A 19702-nucleotide genomic window follows, 5' to 3' on the forward strand; every position below is an offset into this window, starting at 1 on the left:
GGATTTGTGACGGCGTCTGACCCGGTGGAACAGGGCTATGCGGAGATCTGCCTCGGGGGCTCGGGGAACGCGATAGGGCGCCGGTCGGAGTTGGTATGCGCGATCGCCTCCCGGGCGAGGGCGTACCTAGAGCACTGCCTGGTTTCTCTAGCGGACCAGGATCTTGTCCAGCCGGTGTTCCAGGGACAGGTGAACTAGGAGTGTTCTGGCTTGCCGCCTGATCCTCTATCTCTGGATCTGAAGTTTCTTTTGTCTGGTTAGTTGTCGATTCTTGTGCATCTGTGATCTCAATCCTTGGCGGAAGCTGATCGTCAACACTAGAAGCGGCGTGAGTAGACGCTTGGTTGTCCATTGCTTCGTCTTGAAAGTGCGCTGCTGGTGCACCTGTTGCAGCTGCTGGGGCAGTTGCCATGGGTACCGGAATTGGCCAAACGGGCACCGGCTTCCGCAGAGCATCATCGAAACGGTGCTGGTTCTGTTGCAGGAGAAAGTCCACTTCACCGCGTAACTTCGCCAATCTTTGGTTCAGGTCTACTGTACCTTCCATACGCTGAAAGGACACAAATAAGGTAGAATGGAACAAGAGATATTTTTTTAAAATGGGGCGACACTTTTCATTCCCAACACTTTCAACTGCAAGTGCAGTCCTGCCCAAACCTCGGACATCCGGACGTACAAGTTGCTCCATGTGTATATCAAGCTGCACATTTGGTCTTGTGGATTAACAAATCTCTTTCCGCTGTTACTCGGAGTTTCGTGTGAAAACACTCATCAGACAGCAATGGTCCTGTGGGTTAAATACATGTACAAGCAAATAAAGTTCTCACATGCACGTTAGAGCTGGCTAGACAGTTGTGTTTGGAAACAAAGCCTGCGTAAAGGAGTTTTGCTCATGCTAGGTCACCACCATGCCTCATTGTATCAAGGATTAAAGTACATACTTCGAAGTACATATGTACTTGAAATTTGAATAGAAAAGCGAAGCATTAGACCACGGTGCATGTAACACGAGCAAGTACATGTAAATATGGTCGGGAGTATAATATATTATTATGGCGGGTAGGTCAAATTTAGATAGAACTCTGATCAGGAACTCACTGCATTCGTCTCCGAGTTGATCTTGCCTCCGATACTTGTCTGCGACAGCTGGAGCGCGTTCTCGCATTCCCTGAGCTGATTGAGTGCCTGGACATGCGGGACAGTGAACAATGCAACAGCACGTTCATCACAGCAAGCATGTCTTGATACAGACAGGGCAGTAGCAGTTAGGGTAAAGGTACCAAACAAAGCACATTGGTAAGCATTACAAAGATGCGTAAAAAAAGTCAAATAATGTGCCCATGAAGAACGGTCCAAACTAGGGCTGAAACGATCATTCAATAACTCCTAACGATCAACCAATATCATTAACGATCGATATATTGGTTTTATCGATTCTTGTCGGCTCTACTCGTGTACCTCGTACACCAGTTCATGAAGAAATTCCATGATACCTTTGCTACATTAGAAATTTGTGGCATCGCACTGTTGACATCTGTGGAAATCTGCCTGGTTTTATCAACAAGAACTAGAGAATTTCATGTTGTTTCTAGAACAAAGAATCTTGTCATCACCCTCTGGCAACTGCTCCTATCTCCGACCTCTCACACAAATGAACGAAGCCACAAAATCAATTTTACCGCGCTTGGAAGTACATGATTTTACTCGTATTCACTATCGAATGGAGTGAAAGGGCTAGAAATAGCCTTGAATACTGTCACTGATATGCATGCATAATAAATCGTTAGCACTGGTTTTTGAACACTAACGATTATCGATTGCACCCTTAACGATCGATATGCGAGTTATCGGTATAATTGTTTCAGCCCTAGTCCAAACGCATTTACACTTGACCCATTGACAGTTATCACCTAAACTACATGTACAAACATGTAGACTTTATTGCAGACAGTGTATGATGTGTACAATGAGCCGACTGTTGACTACTTACATTCGCGAGCCGGCTGTCCTGCGTCATCATTTGCGTCGTCAGATCACTCTGCAGCCGCTCAAACTGCACCCTTGGCATCTTTGAGGCAATGTCTTGATTGACGCTGTGCTGATCATGAAGCCTGGGTGGTCAGGAAACAGAGTAGGACACACACACACGTAACGTCCTTTGGAAAGGAGGACTGAACACCTATACCTAGGTCGGAAAACAATTCCTGTACATTTCTCCTACTTAGTTGTGATTCTATGATAATAAGTCAGGCTATGTGTGGCACATAACTGTTTACTAGCTCAGTTAAGTTTCGGGCTATACTGACCTGTTCTGCCGTTCAGTTTCGAGTTGAGATGTAAGCGATGTGTTCACGGTGAGAATTTTCTCCTTCAGCTCTCTCACCTACCGAGGACACAATGGAGAAAGCGACCAGTATCCATGTCTACACAGAATGAACGGTGAGCAACTGCTGGAAGCACAACCATCAAAATATTGATCACCCATGAACTAATGTTTCGGGAACTTAGCCAAAATTGGTGGTGCCCAGGGGAGCATTTAGGCTTGGTGTAATTCTCCTTGGGGCAATGTTTGCACATGTACACACACACACACACACACACACACACACACACACATACACACACACACCTTGACCTTTGACGCCCATCGCCGGAGGCGATGATAGCAATGCTACGGCAGAAGCCATAGCAACTTGTGCTGGGATTGCACCATTCAACAGCTTGCAAGGCTGAAGAATTGACCGTCACTATTCAGCCTGGTCTACACCATACAGCTATTCACTTCAAAGCTTCACACACACACACACACACACACACACACACACACACACACACACACACACACACGCACACACGCACACACACACACACACACACACACACACACACACGCACACACACATCAGTCTATTGAGTATAGTTGGCCTGTAGGCAGGACAACACGTATGCAGTCAACCTGGAGAAATCAGAATGGGTGCGGGTTGGAGGAAATAAATTATGAGGAAACCCATTCTTTTGGCACCATGTATCCTAAGGAACAAAATTAATGTTAGCATGAAATAGGCAGCCTTGGGAGCCTACCTCAGATGGCAGTGCTTCCGCAATGGTGGACAATTCCTGAAGTTTCATTCCAGTCGATTGCTGCCAGTTCTCCACAAGTGATTGCTGCTTTCGCAGTGTTCCCTCCTGGTCACGAATTACCTAGCGCATCAGGGCGAGCATAGACCGAGACAGATTGCTAACATGTACTCGTTAAATTTAATTCTGCGATTACACACCACTGTTGCCCGTTGTGACCGACCACACACACGTCCCATACATTCTTCTATATGTACTCATAAAAGGAACAATACTATCTTACACTATCCATAGCTGTGTGTCAGTTCTTTACTTCATCACCGGGAAGTAAACACTTCAATACATGCATAACCCGTGGTAACGTATTGCCCGCAGTGAGACTCCATTAGTCATACCTGATCTGCTAGAGCCTTTGACCCGCTCTCCAGCGCACTCATGCGTGCCGCCATTGTCGTCACCCGAGCTTCTACGTCCGTAGTACTTCGGTCAACCTGCTGTTGATGCTCGGACAACTCCCTCTTCCATTGCAAGTGCAACTGCATGCAATTGGATGGGACGTCAAGGTGGAGAGACAAAAAATAAGTGCATGGCACGATATATACATAGAAGTGATCAAGATGAGCCAGACGGAATGTCGTCTATGCACTCTTGGACACATGCATGATTTAAAATACCTGCTCTAATCTCTCTGTGGAAAATCAACTTGCATGCTTCGTAATATTCTTTCAAAAATCATCGGCCTACTGATGAGCTCCGATAGATCAGAACAGTTCTTTGCAGGATTCCAATACTGTAAGCACCTGTCTCTTCAATGGGTTCGTCCTTGTTATACTGGCCATGACATGGATGTTGCACTGACAAGTTCTGTCAATCAGTTAAGCCTGCACTACAAGTGGCATACTGTAGCCATGTTGTGCAGCGACGTGTTGGAGTGTTGGATAAATTTAAAATTAAACTACCTCTGACATACTAAGTACAAGCAATGCCTCTCCTATATACACATGACACTTAGTGACAAATTATGCTTTTATCACTTGCCACTGTGCTCAGCCATACATGTATCTCGAAATAAATGCTGCATTCATCATGATCTGTAGAAACAATTCAGCGGTGCCGGACTGTGGCCAATGGGTTATGTTTGAAACTATTTTTCTTTCTATACATGTTGCGCAAGGATTGAATACTCAGAGGAATGGTAGTCTAGTGCATAAGTTGGGATACATCATGTCAATAAAGATATTTTCACGTATACAAACCTTCTCACGAGTCTCCACAATCTGCGCCTGCAAAGAATTGATTGTCTGCTGGGCAGAGCTGGCAGCCGTGTCAAATTTTTGAGTCATGTGGGAAATCGTATCGGCATGACGCCTGTCCTCGGTTTTCCTGCACAGTCCACGCACCCAGAAAAGGAAGGGAAAGAACGGGAAACATGCCAGTAGTGAAAAGAACATATTTCTGAATGGGATTTGCTTTGATCACGCACCTGCCAGTGAAGTACGAAGTAGAGCATACGTTTACTCATAATTACTTGTATACTAAAGACATGCTGCATAAGTCGACTAGATGGAGCATGGCAAACTTGTGGTAGTAAGCGGGCTATTCATGCATCACACACGCAAGTACATCTAAGCATACAGAATGTCCATTGAACACGAAACATCTTGCAAACTCTGTCAATTCCAGGTGCCTACCTTGTCTCAATTTCTGCATGGATTACTCTCTCCATGCCTTGCTGCGCCTTCTCAATGTGCTCGTCGTTGAGGCGGATGCTCTCGTGCAACTGCCGAAGTGTCTGATCCACAACTCGCCGATGCGTCTACATGTATTCAGAAGCAGGGGAATTTACAATAGAGAAGTTGATGAAAATTGCATGGGCTTTAACGCGTTTTCTAAGTTTATGTTGGTACGGAATGAGTCCTGAGAGAACTGTTTCCACATAATGACGGTTTCTTCAACGGGCTAGGAAATCCTTGGAACTCAAGAAGAGGCACTATGAGCTTCTAGAAAACCCATAACCACTGTGCCAATCTCACAAACCGGTATCTTTTAAATTTCCCACAGCCGTGCGGCCAGGTCCTTTTTGAGTAATACAGCCTTCAGAAGCTGATCACCAGGATTCGTACCTTCAGCGAGCCGTCAACTTCGACGAACCGCTCGCGGAGTTCATTCTGCAGCAGCTCACTTCTTGCATTGATGTCTGCCTGGCACTCGGCAGTGATGAGAACACGACCTGCACGTTCCTTGTCCAGCGCCTATACCGTGTGCATAGTGAACACAAGAAACTCTGATCATTCACACGATCCATCTCCCCCTTCAGTTTGCTGGACAGGTAGAGATTGCCACTGAAGACAGTAATTCAGTTTCATGTGTTTAGCTGAGGATATGATAGTTTGGAAGGGGAACCCCTGTCGAGGTTATGGCTTCTCAGACTTGCTCGCGCTGTCCTCACGCAAAGAGCATTTCAGAGTGCTTCCATACCAATGTTCGCAAAGCGCAGCACTGCCATGCCGCATCGTAACTCACACCTGGAAATATTAGTCGTACATGCAGTAAAAACTGAATACCAGAGGTGACGCAGTCAGTACACACAGAGCCAGTATGCACAGAGCCAGTATGCACAGAGCCAGTATGTGCCGAGCCAGTATGCACAGAGCCAGTATGCACAGAGCCAGTATGCACAGAGCCAGTATGCACAGAGCCAGTATGCACAGAGCCAGTATGCACAGAGCCAGTATGCACAGAGCCAGTATGCACAGAGCCAGTATGCACAGAGCCAGTATGCACAGAGCCAGTATGCACAGAGCCAGTATGCACAGAGCCAGTATGCACAGAGCCAGTATGCACAGAGCCAGTATGCACAGAGCCAGTATGCACAGAGCCAGTATGCACAGAGCCAGTATGCACAGAGCCAGTATGCACAGAGCCAGTATGCACAGAGCCAGTATGCACAGAGCCAGTATGCACAGAGCCAGTATGCACAGAGCCAGTATGCACAGAGCCAGTATGCACAGAGCCAGTATGCACAGAGCCAGTATGCACAGAGCCAGTATGCACAGAGCCAGTATGCACAGAGCCAGTATGCACAGAGCCAGTATGCACAGAGCCAGTATGCACAGAGCCAGTATGCACAGAGCCAGTATGCACAGAGCCAGTATGCACAGAGCCAGTATGCACAGAGCCAGTATATGCTGAGCCAGTATGCATTGAGTTACCACAGTCATATCAATTCAGTAAGCACTGCGGATACATGTACTCAATTCAGTAAGCACTGCGGATACATGTACTCAATTCAGTAAGCACTGCGGATACATGTACTCAATTCAGTAAGCACTGCGGATACATGTACTCAATTCAGTAAGCACTGCGGATACATGTACTCAATTCAGTAAGCACTGCGGATACATGTACTCAATTCAGTAAGCACTGCGGATACATGTACTGCTTTACCTCTTCCAAGCTCTGAAGTCGGCTTCCCATGATCTCTCTGATGTCCTTGTCCAGTTGCTCCAATTCCTTTTGTTGTGCATCTACCATTGCACGTAGCTGCTCCGACGTTGTCGTTTTCTCGGCATCCAAACGCCGCGATATGTCCGCCATTGCCTTGTCCGCTTCTTCAAATCGCTGCTGCATTTTCGACCACAGCTTTGAGCATTCGCCTTCCAGCTCTTTCGTCCTACGGATTGACAGAATTGCAGAGAGGAGAACGACACAGGTTAAAATGTCGACATACATGTGCATAGGTCTTGATCCCTTGGTGTACCACACAACCCACCCCGCATATATACAGTGAAACCTGTCAAGGCAACCACCTGTCCTAAATGACTACAGTACTGTCAGGCGCCGGAGAACGGAGCGCCGAAGAACGGCCAGGCTAGAATTTCATCAAGCACAGCATACCAATGTACACACGGTGACTCAACTGCCCATAGGCTGTAATACATGGAAATAAGAACGGTCTAGGCTAGGAGGCTGATCCCCAGTTCTTCGGCGACCGACAGTACTGTACTACGACAAGGACCGAGGGACCCTATTTCCAGTCACATGACCCTGATTGTATGCATGCATACCCGGTGTATGTACATGAATTTGCTTGCATGACTGGTTGCTCATCTCACCATGTCCCATGATGGGCACTGTGGGCACTGTGGCTACAAAGCACAAACGTTACACAGTGTAAAGTTACACCAATAAAGAGGATGCACGGAAGAGGTAACCAGTGATTACACGCTGTCCGGTTATCTCTCGGTACAACGATCTTCAACCTTCTGTGTAGCAAAGCAGAGACAGATAGGCATGTGTGTGGGGGGGGGGGGGCAGAACACGTGCATTACGCCCCCCCCCCCCCCCCCCCCCCCCCCGATCCATAGCGAACATACTTAGAGGCAACGGTAGTTGAGTGCGAGCGTTCATCCCTCTCGAGATCCGCCACTGTGCTCCTTAGGTCATTGATCATCTTCTCCAACTGCTTCAAGCTACCATGATCACAACAAGGAGAGAACAGACAATAGTGCTCAAAATTACTTATCGGTCCTGCAATTCTAGACCTATCACTGAAAATCCAGTGCTTTAAGGAAACCTTGATTCAACTTGGGCTTCAGAGCCGCGTACTATGAACATTTCTTCAAGTTTACAATAGCAACACTTTGACAAGAGAAGAACATGCTTTCTTCATTGCAGTGTTTTCTGCATATCGTCAGTGATGATTTCACGCTTGCAGATTACTCTGTTTTGCATGTGTGCTTGCGCGCATGTTCTCTGTCTGGTGTCTACCATGACCCTTATTCACTGCTGTATATATCATGTTGAAGGGACTTACCCTTCATACATGACGGGAGTGAGCTTGCCACATTCATCACTCAGACGCATCAGTTTGGTGTGGTTTTCTGAGACGGTTGAAGTCTGCACAAGTGACACAGCAGGACACACAATCACAGCAAGAGTGCACATTCAGGCTAGGTTGTATATGACTTGTTATTGGTATTCACATTGCAATGGAACCACAAAATTTAATTCTGTTCTTATGTGGTCACAAGAGAAGTCGCTTAGATTACCAGCAGTTGGCAGCCCTACAGTTTGCATCGGAGTTAGGCCGACTGACTTTTACGCATCCGTAAAACGCCAGCAGCCTCAAGGATCAGTGTGCAAATGATTAGGTACAGTACCATCATACCTTTGAGAGTGTGATGTCAAAGGAGGATTGACAAACTTACTTTGCCAATATCATGCGACTAGGCCAAGTGCCTGCTTGTTCATCAACCAACCAGCCGACATGGATAGTCATTCACACCGATTAATGGATGCAGCACTGAGCTGGGTAGCAGATAACAATCATACATAAGAAGTTCTGGTCACTTACCAGGCCTTGCTGCTCTGCCACACAGCGCTTCAGATTTGTGCGCACCTCAGTTACCGCTGACTGGACTTCTACAGCATGACTTTCCTGCGCAGATCGTATTCGACGCACCTCCTCGACGAGGTTTGCCACGCGGAGCTGCGACTTTTCATCTCCACGCCTGATGTCGTCCAGCGTGTGCTGAATTTCCGACTGCCATCGCTCCACACGCAGGCAGATCTGATCCTGCCGTGCCGTGTGTGCCTGGTTATTGTCGATGACCTTTGGATTAGAATTTAGACAGAATACAACATTTCACACCACACAAAGGTAGGCACTGTCACTGCACTAATAGTCTAGGCACACGAGGTGCGCAGAACCGTTCACACAACGGATACAAGTGCTTGTGAGTAATTCCCTGCGCGCACAAGCACATTCCGAAAGGTGTTCTTATGCGTTCACTGAAATGATTGAGAGGGAAACTTGTGGTAAAAGATACAGCACACACAGGATTATGTGCAGACAGAAACCCATTGAATCTTGACCATGTGTACAGCTTCGTTCCGTGATGCTGCATGCTGCATGACATAAGATTCTGATTCAATGACGCTTCATGATATCAGCTTCTGATTGCACTCACCACTTGCTGCAGGGTCTTGATCTGGTCTCTGGCATTCTGCTGGGCAAGCTGAACCTTGGTCAGCAGGTCCTCCGCCGACTGCATCTTGTGCTTCAGGCGCACGATGTCATCGTTGTTCGACGCCATGTTGGCACGCACCTCGAGCAGCTCGCGCCGCTCTTCTCGACGCAGCTCGTCCTGGTGCCGGGTCTGCTCCTTCAGCTCGCTCTGCCAGCGTACCAGCTCCTCCAGCATGGCGCGGTTGCTGCGCTCGGTGGCCGTCAGCCGACTCTCAATGTGCATGAGCCGAGCGCCGGGAATCTCGCCGGCATCACCCAGGTCACTGGTTATGACGGTAGCGGCAGGAGCTGGCAGAGCGGCTCTCCTGGGACCTGCATTATGTACGACGGAAAGACACGATGCAGACCAATATCTAAGTTACACCCTGGAAAATATTTCAGTGATGCATTGTGCAAAATGTGTACACATGCTAGCTTTCGATCTAATCATGTTGTACCGGTACATTATATGACCTAATGAGATCCAAAGCTTGCATATCGTGTGATAATTTTCTAGCTAGCTTAATACAACATGGCAGGTTCCAGTAAGTGCTAGTTCTAGTGGCGGTTCTGGTGGTGGTGAGGGTCTGATGAAACACACCCCACGGACAACAGCAACGTGCACTCACTATCCAAGGTACCTTAACAAACCCAAACATACTTCAACAAGGAGCAATACACCCGTGCCCTCCGGCCTGCCTCGATACTGTACGTATACACTGAGCAAGTATACATCTTATCAGTGTACACCAGGGAGTCGTACTCAAACTAGGGAGGTGACACGGCACAGAAATCCGTGTCACAGGGGTTGACTCGCACCCGTGACCCCTCGTTGTTATTTTTGGAATAGTTCAGTCCAGTCCAGTCCGAAAGGTCATACTCGGATCGACTCGCCTTCTGTACTTCACCTCCAAGCGTGCAACGCAAGACCCGCAAAGTATGATTTTTCTGTGGGGAACGATTTTGCCATTGATCAAGTTTTTATTGGAGTGCTCTGGCATACTACGATTGCTCAGACGTCCCGAGCACGCTTGTTCAGGTTCTCTATTTTTGACGAGCCGGTCCTACAGCCCCCTATTGTATCTAACGACGTAGGAGCTGACAATGTAAGAGGATTTCCCTGGAAATAATGATGATGGTGGTGTGACTGCTGCAGGAAAAATGCTGGCTGTTTATGACAGTATGACTAGATGTACAATGTAGCTCTCTTGTATGGTACTTAACCCCTGCTATAAATGTGTTGTTTACGAAGACTGGTGTATTGTGCAAGTCATAAAGAAGAAATGGGGCAGATACACGACTTACAATTTTCAAAAACCAGCTTCGTGTTATGTGCAATTTGGGTCAATTTTTAGTATTCGGATTAACCTAGGATACGACTCTGAAAAGTTCTGAACAGTTACCGCAACACTACACACCGTTTCATAACTGCTGCTGTTGCCATCACTGCTATCAAGTAGTTCGGACATGGCAGGAGCTAAACAAATTGCTGGTAGTCTTTCAAAGAATACTGGCGAGTGATGGGCTGTAAACGAAATGTGCTGCCTCAATAATTTCAAAAACTAGACACCCATGCGGCACGCTTGGAGGTGAAGTACAGAAGGCGAGTCGATCCGAGTATGACCTTTCGGACTGGACTGGACTGAACTATTCCAAAAATAACAACGAGGGGTCACGGGTGCGAGTCAACCCCTGTGACACGGATTTCTGTGCCGTGTCACCTCCCTAGTTTGAGTACGACTCCCTGGTGTACACTGAGCAAGTATACATCTTATCAGTGTACACTGAGCAAGTATACATCTTATCAGTGTACACTGATAAGATGTATACATTTTATCAGTGTACACTGAGCAAGTGTACATTTTATCAGTGTACATGTGCGTAGTGGTAGGTGTGAATTTCACTGTATGCACTGAACGCCGTCATGTTTACCGTCAGAGTGTGCTGCAAGTACTTCATGTAACACACGGTTGCGAACATGCATGCAGGGACTGCCATACCCAGGTCTGAAAACCGTCCTCCGTCTTCGGTCTTTGGACTTCGTCTGGACGCGGCTCTGTTCGTGTCGTCTCCAAAGCCAGAGTCCGGTTGTGTGGCCTGCGCAGTGATGCTTCCCGCACCAATGTTCGGCAGCTGCAGGCGCCTGCAAGCAAGGAAAAAACAGGACAAACTAGTCACCAAGGAGTGATTCAACACACTGCCCGATTGCGAGTTTCTTTTTTTGCTGATATTGTGTTGTTGTTGTTGTTGTTTCAAATCTTTATTATCACGATAGCCAGTGGCCAATAAGAGATGTTGTTGTTGTTGTTGGTGGTGGTAGTGGTGGTGTTGTTGTTGACGTTGTTGTTCCAAAGTCAACCACGCCCCCTAGAATAAAGAGGGTCCGAACCGGGGCCTTTGTTCCCCACACGGTTCAAAAGTTCGCAAGACCGGGACTCTGCCAACCGGGTTATGTTTGTAGTCAGGAGCATTGTGCGTCCTCGTCTCGTAACATGCTGTCGAAATCGAAAACATGTTAAACTATCAAGCAATGCTTCTATATTAGTATATATACCATGTACATGTACATGTATGTAGGCCCTCATGATGTACATGTACTGTAAAATCATCATTGGACAGATCATAATCGTAACGCCACATGTTTACTTGGGTGTGGATCATACACATCTTTTCAAACCCCTCTTTGCTAGTGTTCAGCCGGGTGCATATTTTGGTACTGGAAAATCCCAATTGTGTCCTGCAACGTATCCATTCTGGCCAGGCTATGTAGAATGCCTTCAATTCATTCAATCTTCCATTTTCTCACTGGTTGATGGCATATCGTCCATCATTCACTCTGCCTATTCATTTTTTTAGCACTGTAAAAATCCTGGCTCAGGATAATTGAAAAGCAAATGTCCAAGACTGAATTTCTCAAACATTGTAGTACACACTGAGCACACATTCACTGACCCCCCTGTGCGATGGATACATGTACAATCATGTTATAACATGACTACACGCCACGGTCACACTTACCGTGTAGTCCTGTAGCTGCGCTCGCCGCCACCCAGTGATTCCCACATCCTTGTTCCTCGCTAGCCCGCACTCTAAATCAGCCCAATGCTGAGCTCGGTCTCCGATTCGGGAGTAGACTGAGTCACCTGGTAGATCTACTTTGTATTGGGGATCTTGCGTGGATCAGCGCTCGAGTAATCCTTTCACACACGCCAGCGGCTACCTGCGAATTATTTGAGTTATTGAGCTACGAGGACCCAGCACCTGTTCCTGACGTGTAGATCCACAATCATGGTGTTCCTGTATACTGCAGCTGCTACTGGTTCTGCGGATCATTATTTTAGTCATTTTGAGGACACGTCCTGACCTGAGTGTCATCTTTGCGAGTTTGCCTGATTTATATTTTGCCTCCGATGCAGCCTTATTGACGGCGTTCAGACACCATGGACACCGTGCAGATCAGAACCAGAGCAGAGAACATTTTCCGGACGATTCCTCGTGGAGTACACACTGCCTTCCAGGATCCACTGACTGTCTGTGCATGACTTGTACTATGTGCCTGCAGCCTGTGACGTGAGTGCAGTTTCGCCTTTGAAAATCACACAATCTCCATGACGATAATGTCGCCATGACCACCCACTTACCCAACTACACAGTGTCATCATGGTCTTCAAGTACGACTCCCTCAAGGCTCAACTACTTCAACTTTTCAAGGGCCTCATCACTCATCAGTCTCAGGTCAGGACCCGGCCTGGCTGGATGATGCATTGATGGACACGACACGTAGAGTCTTCACACGTAGATCACTGGAGAATCTTTTCGGGATCAACCAAACTGTAAGTACTTACCACGACATGATTGTGGGTTGTCGATGACTGCCTTTACGGCTTTAGCGCGGTTCTTTGAGCAGGTTCTTGCTCAAAAACGCCGTTGAAAAAAGTGATTGTACATGATCGTGTTCAATTAAAAGACTTGACTCTTTAAAATTGAACACGATCATGTACAATCATGTACTTCCTCCGTATACAAAACTTCGTGACTTTTTTCAACGGTGTTTTTGAGCAAGAACCTGCTCAACGAACCGCGCTAAAGCCGTAAAGGCAGTCATCGACAACCCACAATCATGTCGTGGTAAGTAATTAGTGTGGTTGATCCCGAAAAGATTCTCCACGGAAGCCACGCGTGTGATCGTGAGGACGTGGCCGACAGGAACTCACGTACAAGTACGTACATGTAGATCTACATGTACGAGTCACGTGAAAAAAAACTAACAGTAAACACTATTGCCGCTAACAACATGTACAATCCAACACTGACTGTACTGTCTGTAACACCAAGGCAAGAGTACATAACCCCACGGGGTTATGTACTCTTGGTAACACCTACATCATTACATGTAGACTACAGTCATGTAAGTAATAGTTAGTTCTTGGTCATTATTCTTATCATGGCGCGATGCAATGAAAGCAGCTGGCTGGCTTCAGCCAGTTCAGTAGACCACAAATTCCGTCATGATCATGATGGTGCAGTGGCGGTGATCATGGTGATACCGCCAAGTCTTGCAAGAATAGGCTACATACTGTAACATAGCCTCATAACTAATACTTCATAACTAACTAAGTTACGTATGAAGTTACTTCATACGTCAGACTCATAGGTCATGGGATGCATGGACGCATGATGTCTCATGAACGCTGCACTGGTTTGGTCTCGCTGTTAGCTGTTGTTGTACTTCCGCGTATTCATACTACAACCTCATCAGTTGAGCCGGTTTCGGTAGGACGATGGAATTTGTGCTCTGAGGCTGCATTTATGTAGTGCATGCTCTCCGAGCCAAGCCAAACCTTCCCTTGGGATGCCAACTTTTAAAAAGCGACGCTCCGTACCGTATCCAGCGCGGCAAACACCTCACGAGCAGCAGGGAGCAGCAGTGTCGCACATGGAGATGTGAGAACAGACGCAGTGATGGCCATTGACCATTGGAGCAACACTATCACCTCTAACCTTGTCCTAGTATTTATTTCAATCCAAATGAGCAACAGAAACCATCAAAGAGAAGGTACATGTATAAAGCAACAGCAAATGAAAGTAAGCGAGAAACACCCAATTTTCTAAAAAGAAGAAAAAAAGAGAAAGAGAAAAAATTGGCAATAAATAAGATAAATTGTGCACTCATAACAACAGCAAAAATGAAGAAAGTCAAGTTCCATAACGTTTTCTTGTGACTGTCATCAGTGGAACGCCGTCACATAAAAATGTAATAACTAAAACACACACTTATATACATGTAGCTTATATGGTTTCAGGTAGAAATACAGCAGCTAACAAGTACAAAAAGCGAAATTTGCACCTTTGCAATGTGTGAATATAGTGTATGTGAGAAAGGTAGTGGCAGATGAATGTGATACTGTGTGAATGAATGTAATGGTGCGTGTGTATTACTTGAAGAGTGTGAGTGATACAACGTTTTCTTTCTGTTTACATAGCACAGGGTCACGAGTACGAATATACACAGCTTCCAACACCTGCTTGAAGAAACGTGCGCAACGAATAACACTAAACCAGGAATCGTCAAACACCTCACGACATTCTGGACTGGACACCAAATGCTTGTACACTGCGGACTTCCTCTTGTCAACATCAAACTCCTCCTCATCACTACTCTCATCCTCCACCTCCATTCCAATGCCGCCGTCCATCCCATCGCACTCGTATTCGTCGTCATCAGTCTCCATCTCCTCGCGACACCGCTTCCCTCTCCTTGATTCGTTCTGTGCCGTGCCTGTGCTTCCTCCTGCGTCTCCTTGCCTTGTGTTCTCCACTTGTCTCAGTCGTGCCTCTGCTAGTCTCTTGCTTCTCCTCGGTTCTGCTCTGTTTTCAAGTTGTTCCCCTTCCGCTCTTACCGTTGTAGCAACATGGTTTGTCGAGGAGCGACCGTCCGGCGGCCTCTCTTGCCGTGGTCCGGTTTCCGAGGGGGGAACCAGATTAGTCTGCTCGTTCTCCATGGAAGTAGTCGGTGTTTCTGTTTCCGAATTGTGAGCCGTGCTAGGTGTAGAAATAGGCAGCGGATGTTTCCGTGGCCTCCCACGCTTCGGCCTGCTTAATCTGGCAGCCTGGGACAACAATGATAATGGGACGTGCTGCTTGATGCGTTCGGACAAGTGTTGAAGCGTCCTGCCAACATACCGACTACCACATTGTCGGCATTCAAATTGATAAATGAGATTTGCTCAAATGGTGGGTTGGCAGGACGTCCTTCAACACTGTGAACGAACGCACCGTTGTAAAGACAGTAACTACATTCACTGCATAGTATGTCTTTTGCACGATCGATTTCACTGCACGACTGACTTTTGTTGATTCAGAGCCTTTACAAGGCAGGCATAAGAACACCCGACACGGTGTTGGCCCGATTTTTTGTTCCTTCCGCGGCTCTTTGCTCGTGAGCAGTTTTGCTAAGAGTGATGATGGATATATTTTTGTACTTGTTAGCTGCTGTATTTCTACCTGAAACCATATAAGCTACATGTATATACATGTAAGTGTGTGTTTTAGTTATTACATTTTTATGTGACGGCGTTCCACTGATGACAGTCACAAGAACACGTTATGGAACTTGACTTTCTTCATTTTTGCTGTTGTTATGAGTGCACAATTTATCTTATTTATTGCCATTTTACGACTATTGTCTCCTCGTCGATTGTTTAGAGAAAAAATTAATGGTGAATGAAGTCTCACACATTGAAAAACATGAGATAGAAACCACTAAAAAGCCGCGATCAAATAGCCCCCATCCTAACATGGATAAAACACAGTCAGCATGTTTACACAGTAAATTAAAGCAAAACATTCAAACAAACAACAAAACCAAAAATTATTAATAATATCATGGTATTACCATGATTGTCCTAGTACTTGTATCTACTACTACTGAGTACTACTACTTTTTCGATACTGTGCGTCCTCGCCTTGTAACATGTAACATGCTGTCGAAATCGAAAACATGTACATGACAGTCATGTAGGCTGTACATGATTGTAGTAAAGAAGTAAGATGTCGCGACTTCGGCGGCACCAAGACTTTTGCCGTCGAAGTAGCGACATCTTACATTGTGGTAGCCCTTGATGGATACTGGCGGCAGAAAAATCAGCAGAGTTTGGTACTGTTTTTCTGGTATGTTTCATGCATGTTTTGGTATGTGGAGAAAGAAGAGGAGGAGAATTCAAGGATGTGCCTGTCATAAGGTGTGCATGGTTCTGCCAATTTTTTTTTTTTTTTTTTTTAATTTCGGCCAGTGGGCTTCTATCATTTCGTCTTGGGGGTTAGACAAGGGGAAGTACATGTAGCTAGGCCTCCGCGGAATGTGCCGGCATAATTTTGGGAATTATCGGTGTGATTTTTAAAACGGGAATTATTAGCAATTTTTGTGGAATAATCGGTAAAATTTGAGCAATGCCCCCCTTTTTCATTTTTTTCCATTTATACATTGCCTCCATCATCATGTAACACCCTGATTTGTACCAAAAAGCTTGTGATCCTGAAGTTGATCGCCCGGTATTTCAAAAAAGAAAGAAAGAAAAAGCTTCCAGCCGAGTTTCACGCGAACCGTGATTTTTTGCCCATACAAGTGGCAAAAAAACCCGTACGCGGTACGGCATCTGCAAAAAAAGGGGAAGAAAAAAGCATTATTGTGAGAATTATTGGTCGAATTACCAGGATTACGGGAATAATCGGTCGAAATTTTGAGCAATGCTCAAAGGAATTATCGGTAAAAATACGAGCATATTCCGCGGAGGCCTAGAAGTAGCCATGTCGGGGCGTGAGCCCGCCTTTCGGCACCGGGAGTTGCAGCTCGCTCGACTTGACTCTACTGAGTGCAGATGACCCACACCTTGATCTGGTGAGCTGCGTCGTGCCAATTTCACTGCTTTTCGAGACGAATCTGCCACTTTTTCGTTCGAGCAGAATCCGCCAAGGGCTACATGTATATCTTAGTAAAACAGAGAGGAGAGGTTCCAGGCTGTCCAAGAGAGTGCTCAATACCGAGTGGTAGAGCTGGTTCAAACAATATGAGGACAGAGAAAGTGTTTTTACTCCGAGTTTCACGCATTAAGCGATCATCAGAAAATTGTTTTCTGATGATCGCTTTAATTATAGTGCGTGAAACTCGGAGTTAAAACACTTTCTCTGTCCTCCTATTGTTTGTATATCTTAGTACATCTGTGAAGAAAGTGGCTGCTGCGAACGTTGGAGCTAGCGCTTACCTCGGCACTACCTGCACTGGGAATGTGACTCACTGGTTTGAGACAGCGGTGCGGATGGTCAGTGACCCAGTGACCCTCGGTGTCTGTTCTCACAACATCTTGTCACAAGATTAGATGCGTGACACTGACTTCTGCTGTTCCCTGATTCTCAGGACTCAGGAGGCACGGTTTGTCGCGCTGGAAACGGAGCGCCTCTGACTCTCTGTAACTACTGGTAATTACAATATAGTTGGTATCCCAAGTGATGGTTAATGGTTTGGCTCGGAGAGCACTGCACAACGTTACACGTATGATGCAGTGATCTCCGAGCACAAATTTCACTCGTCCACCCAAGCTCAACTGATGAGGGGTTAAGGCTCGACGTGCTTCTCGTGTGCTTCAGACGGGAGTCTCGGGTCATTCGGCAGGAAACGCGAGCTCCAACAATACATTTTGGAGCAGCCACATAAAAATACACTATAATTATTACCTAAGATATGACTTCCGCGGTAATACAGTGTATCAGTTCTTATCCCATACATGTACGTGATTGACTATATCCTGTCTAGTCACTCATAGTCACCCAAGAGAAAAGTAAAGTCGGGTCATCATAATCAGTATGACCTGACTGTATAATACTATACGTGTAAGTAACTGCGAAATGGCATTGGGATGAAATTTAGAAGTATTTCTTTCACCACGAGGCCCGACCTATAGCGATTCGCTGCGCTCTGGAGCAGGCTTTGTGGCATCCACGGAGTTGAGCGTGGCCTTAAAGTTATTCTCTTGGTAGCGGAAAGAGCCCTAGATTGTCAAATCAAGCAAACAGAACGTAAGTTATGGTGGAAATGGTGGAGTGAACTGCAATTGCGTATTTTCACGCGTTCAGTGGCACCTCAAAGGGGTAATACCCAAACAGGGACAGGACTGGAGACCTAGATGCTCACCGACAGTCAGACGTCAGTGCAACCTCGATCGCATGAGCGAGACTCTAACTCTAAGTAAGTAATTTCTACAAGACTTTAAATACCTCCACATGATGAACGAATCGATTGATGGAGGTTCAAACCCGATTGTTGATGGTTGTACTATTGGGTCATTGTTCATTCACGGTTGATGATTCCTATCAGGGAGCATTCAAAGTAATTTAGTTCAGCCATGTCAGTGTATCAATATCAGATGATGTCTGTTTTTGAGCTCCACCACTTCGTTTCCATGTTTTGTCGGACGACACATTGTCATAGGCGCAAGTCATGTACATGTAAAAACGTCTTATGTCGTAGTACATGAACAGTAATTGTGCGTGTAAGCCCCAAACGGATATTGGAGGCCCGCGTAAAAAGCTACACAATAACAAATCAAATGGCAGCCGGTGAGAATCCACATGTAGCTAGCAATGCAGCATGCATTGTTGGTGACGTGAAGTAGTTCTATCTAACGGTAGACCGTAGAGTCTGCATAGTCATTACGCCCTTGGATCTACAAGGCGGTGAATTGGGCCCTGGTCTAGAGCACTCCAAGTCCACCCGTGAGGCGTGACCACAACACCAGCTGCTGCATATGGATACGGAGGACAGTTAACCAGATTGAATTAGAAAGGCTATTTAATACAGTTGTAGAATGTGGTCACTCGGTTTCATCGTGGCAATCACCACTGTGTATGATTCCACTGCTATTATTACTAAGCTAGTCTGAATCTTGGCATTGCCATTTTCGACGAGAACCATGGTGTTCCTGTTTTTTCCTGCCTGCTTATAATCCGCGATTGTGCATAGAATTTTGAAACACGACTGCATCACCATGGAAATTCAAGTTCACACGTGATTTTGGCCGTAGTCTAAATCGCCTGTAAAAAAAGTGTAAGTGTAAGGGCTTACAATGTTTACATTTGTAGCCGACTTTGGGATCGGGTAAATGCCGTGCCATTCAGTCATTTTGTACGATGAGAAACAAATTCAATGTCATCCGGCAGTCAGGGAATGGGGAGAGAAAGGTATCCGTTCACAGCATCACCTGAGTACCACTAGGAAGTAGGACTAGTGTTACCTTTTCTGCTCACACATTTCCATTTTACAATATCACCTACATGATTGTACATGTAGATCTACAGAACATCACGATTTCGTGAAGTAGTATCTGGCTGAGAATCTGTAGTATCTGGCTGAGAATGAACCCGTTCTCAAGTATCTGGCTCTTTCGGGTTGCCACAGAGTCTCATTGTGTGATAAGTGTAGGAGGAAGACCGCGCCGTCCGCCGTATCCTGGTTTATTTCCACCACATCCTGCTGCTAGTGGAACTGCAAAAACCAACACGTCGTAGACTACACAGTGCAGTGGCAGCTCTACAGCTACAGTGCATGAACCTCAAAGAAGC

At 46.2% G+C, this 19702-nt stretch overlaps 1 protein-coding gene across 1 annotated transcript in view; it reads right to left on the minus strand.

Moving 5' to 3' along the window:
* The window catches only part of LOC135804482 (angiomotin-like), a 13604-nt gene extending 1113 nt beyond the window's left edge, over window positions 1-12491 (minus strand). The window contains exons 1-16 of the mRNA XM_065318363.1: window positions 12107-12491; window positions 11089-11231; window positions 9051-9421; window positions 8435-8692; window positions 7895-7977; window positions 7455-7550; window positions 6526-6751; window positions 5202-5330; window positions 4770-4894; window positions 4335-4461; window positions 3474-3614; window positions 3082-3201; window positions 2307-2383; window positions 1991-2111; window positions 1099-1185; window positions 1-550 (exon numbers count right to left, since the gene is read on the minus strand). The exon at window positions 1-550 is cut by the window's left edge and continues 1113 nt beyond it. Coding sequence (XP_065174435.1) covers window positions 1-550; window positions 1099-1185; window positions 1991-2111; window positions 2307-2383; window positions 3082-3201; window positions 3474-3614; window positions 4335-4461; window positions 4770-4894; window positions 5202-5330; window positions 6526-6751; window positions 7455-7550; window positions 7895-7977; window positions 8435-8692; window positions 9051-9421; window positions 11089-11231; window positions 12107-12153 — 2701 coding nt within the window. The 5' untranslated portion in view covers window positions 12154-12491. The remainder of the gene's footprint in view (window positions 551-1098; window positions 1186-1990; window positions 2112-2306; window positions 2384-3081; window positions 3202-3473; window positions 3615-4334; window positions 4462-4769; window positions 4895-5201; window positions 5331-6525; window positions 6752-7454; window positions 7551-7894; window positions 7978-8434; window positions 8693-9050; window positions 9422-11088; window positions 11232-12106) is intronic.
* Between the last annotated feature and the right edge of the window lie 7211 nt (window positions 12492-19702).

This window comes from Sycon ciliatum, chromosome 1 (genome assembly GCF_964019385.1).
Source record: "Sycon ciliatum chromosome 1, ocSycCili1.1, whole genome shotgun sequence".
Classification (NCBI taxonomy): domain Eukaryota; kingdom Metazoa; phylum Porifera; class Calcarea; order Leucosolenida; family Sycettidae; genus Sycon; species Sycon ciliatum.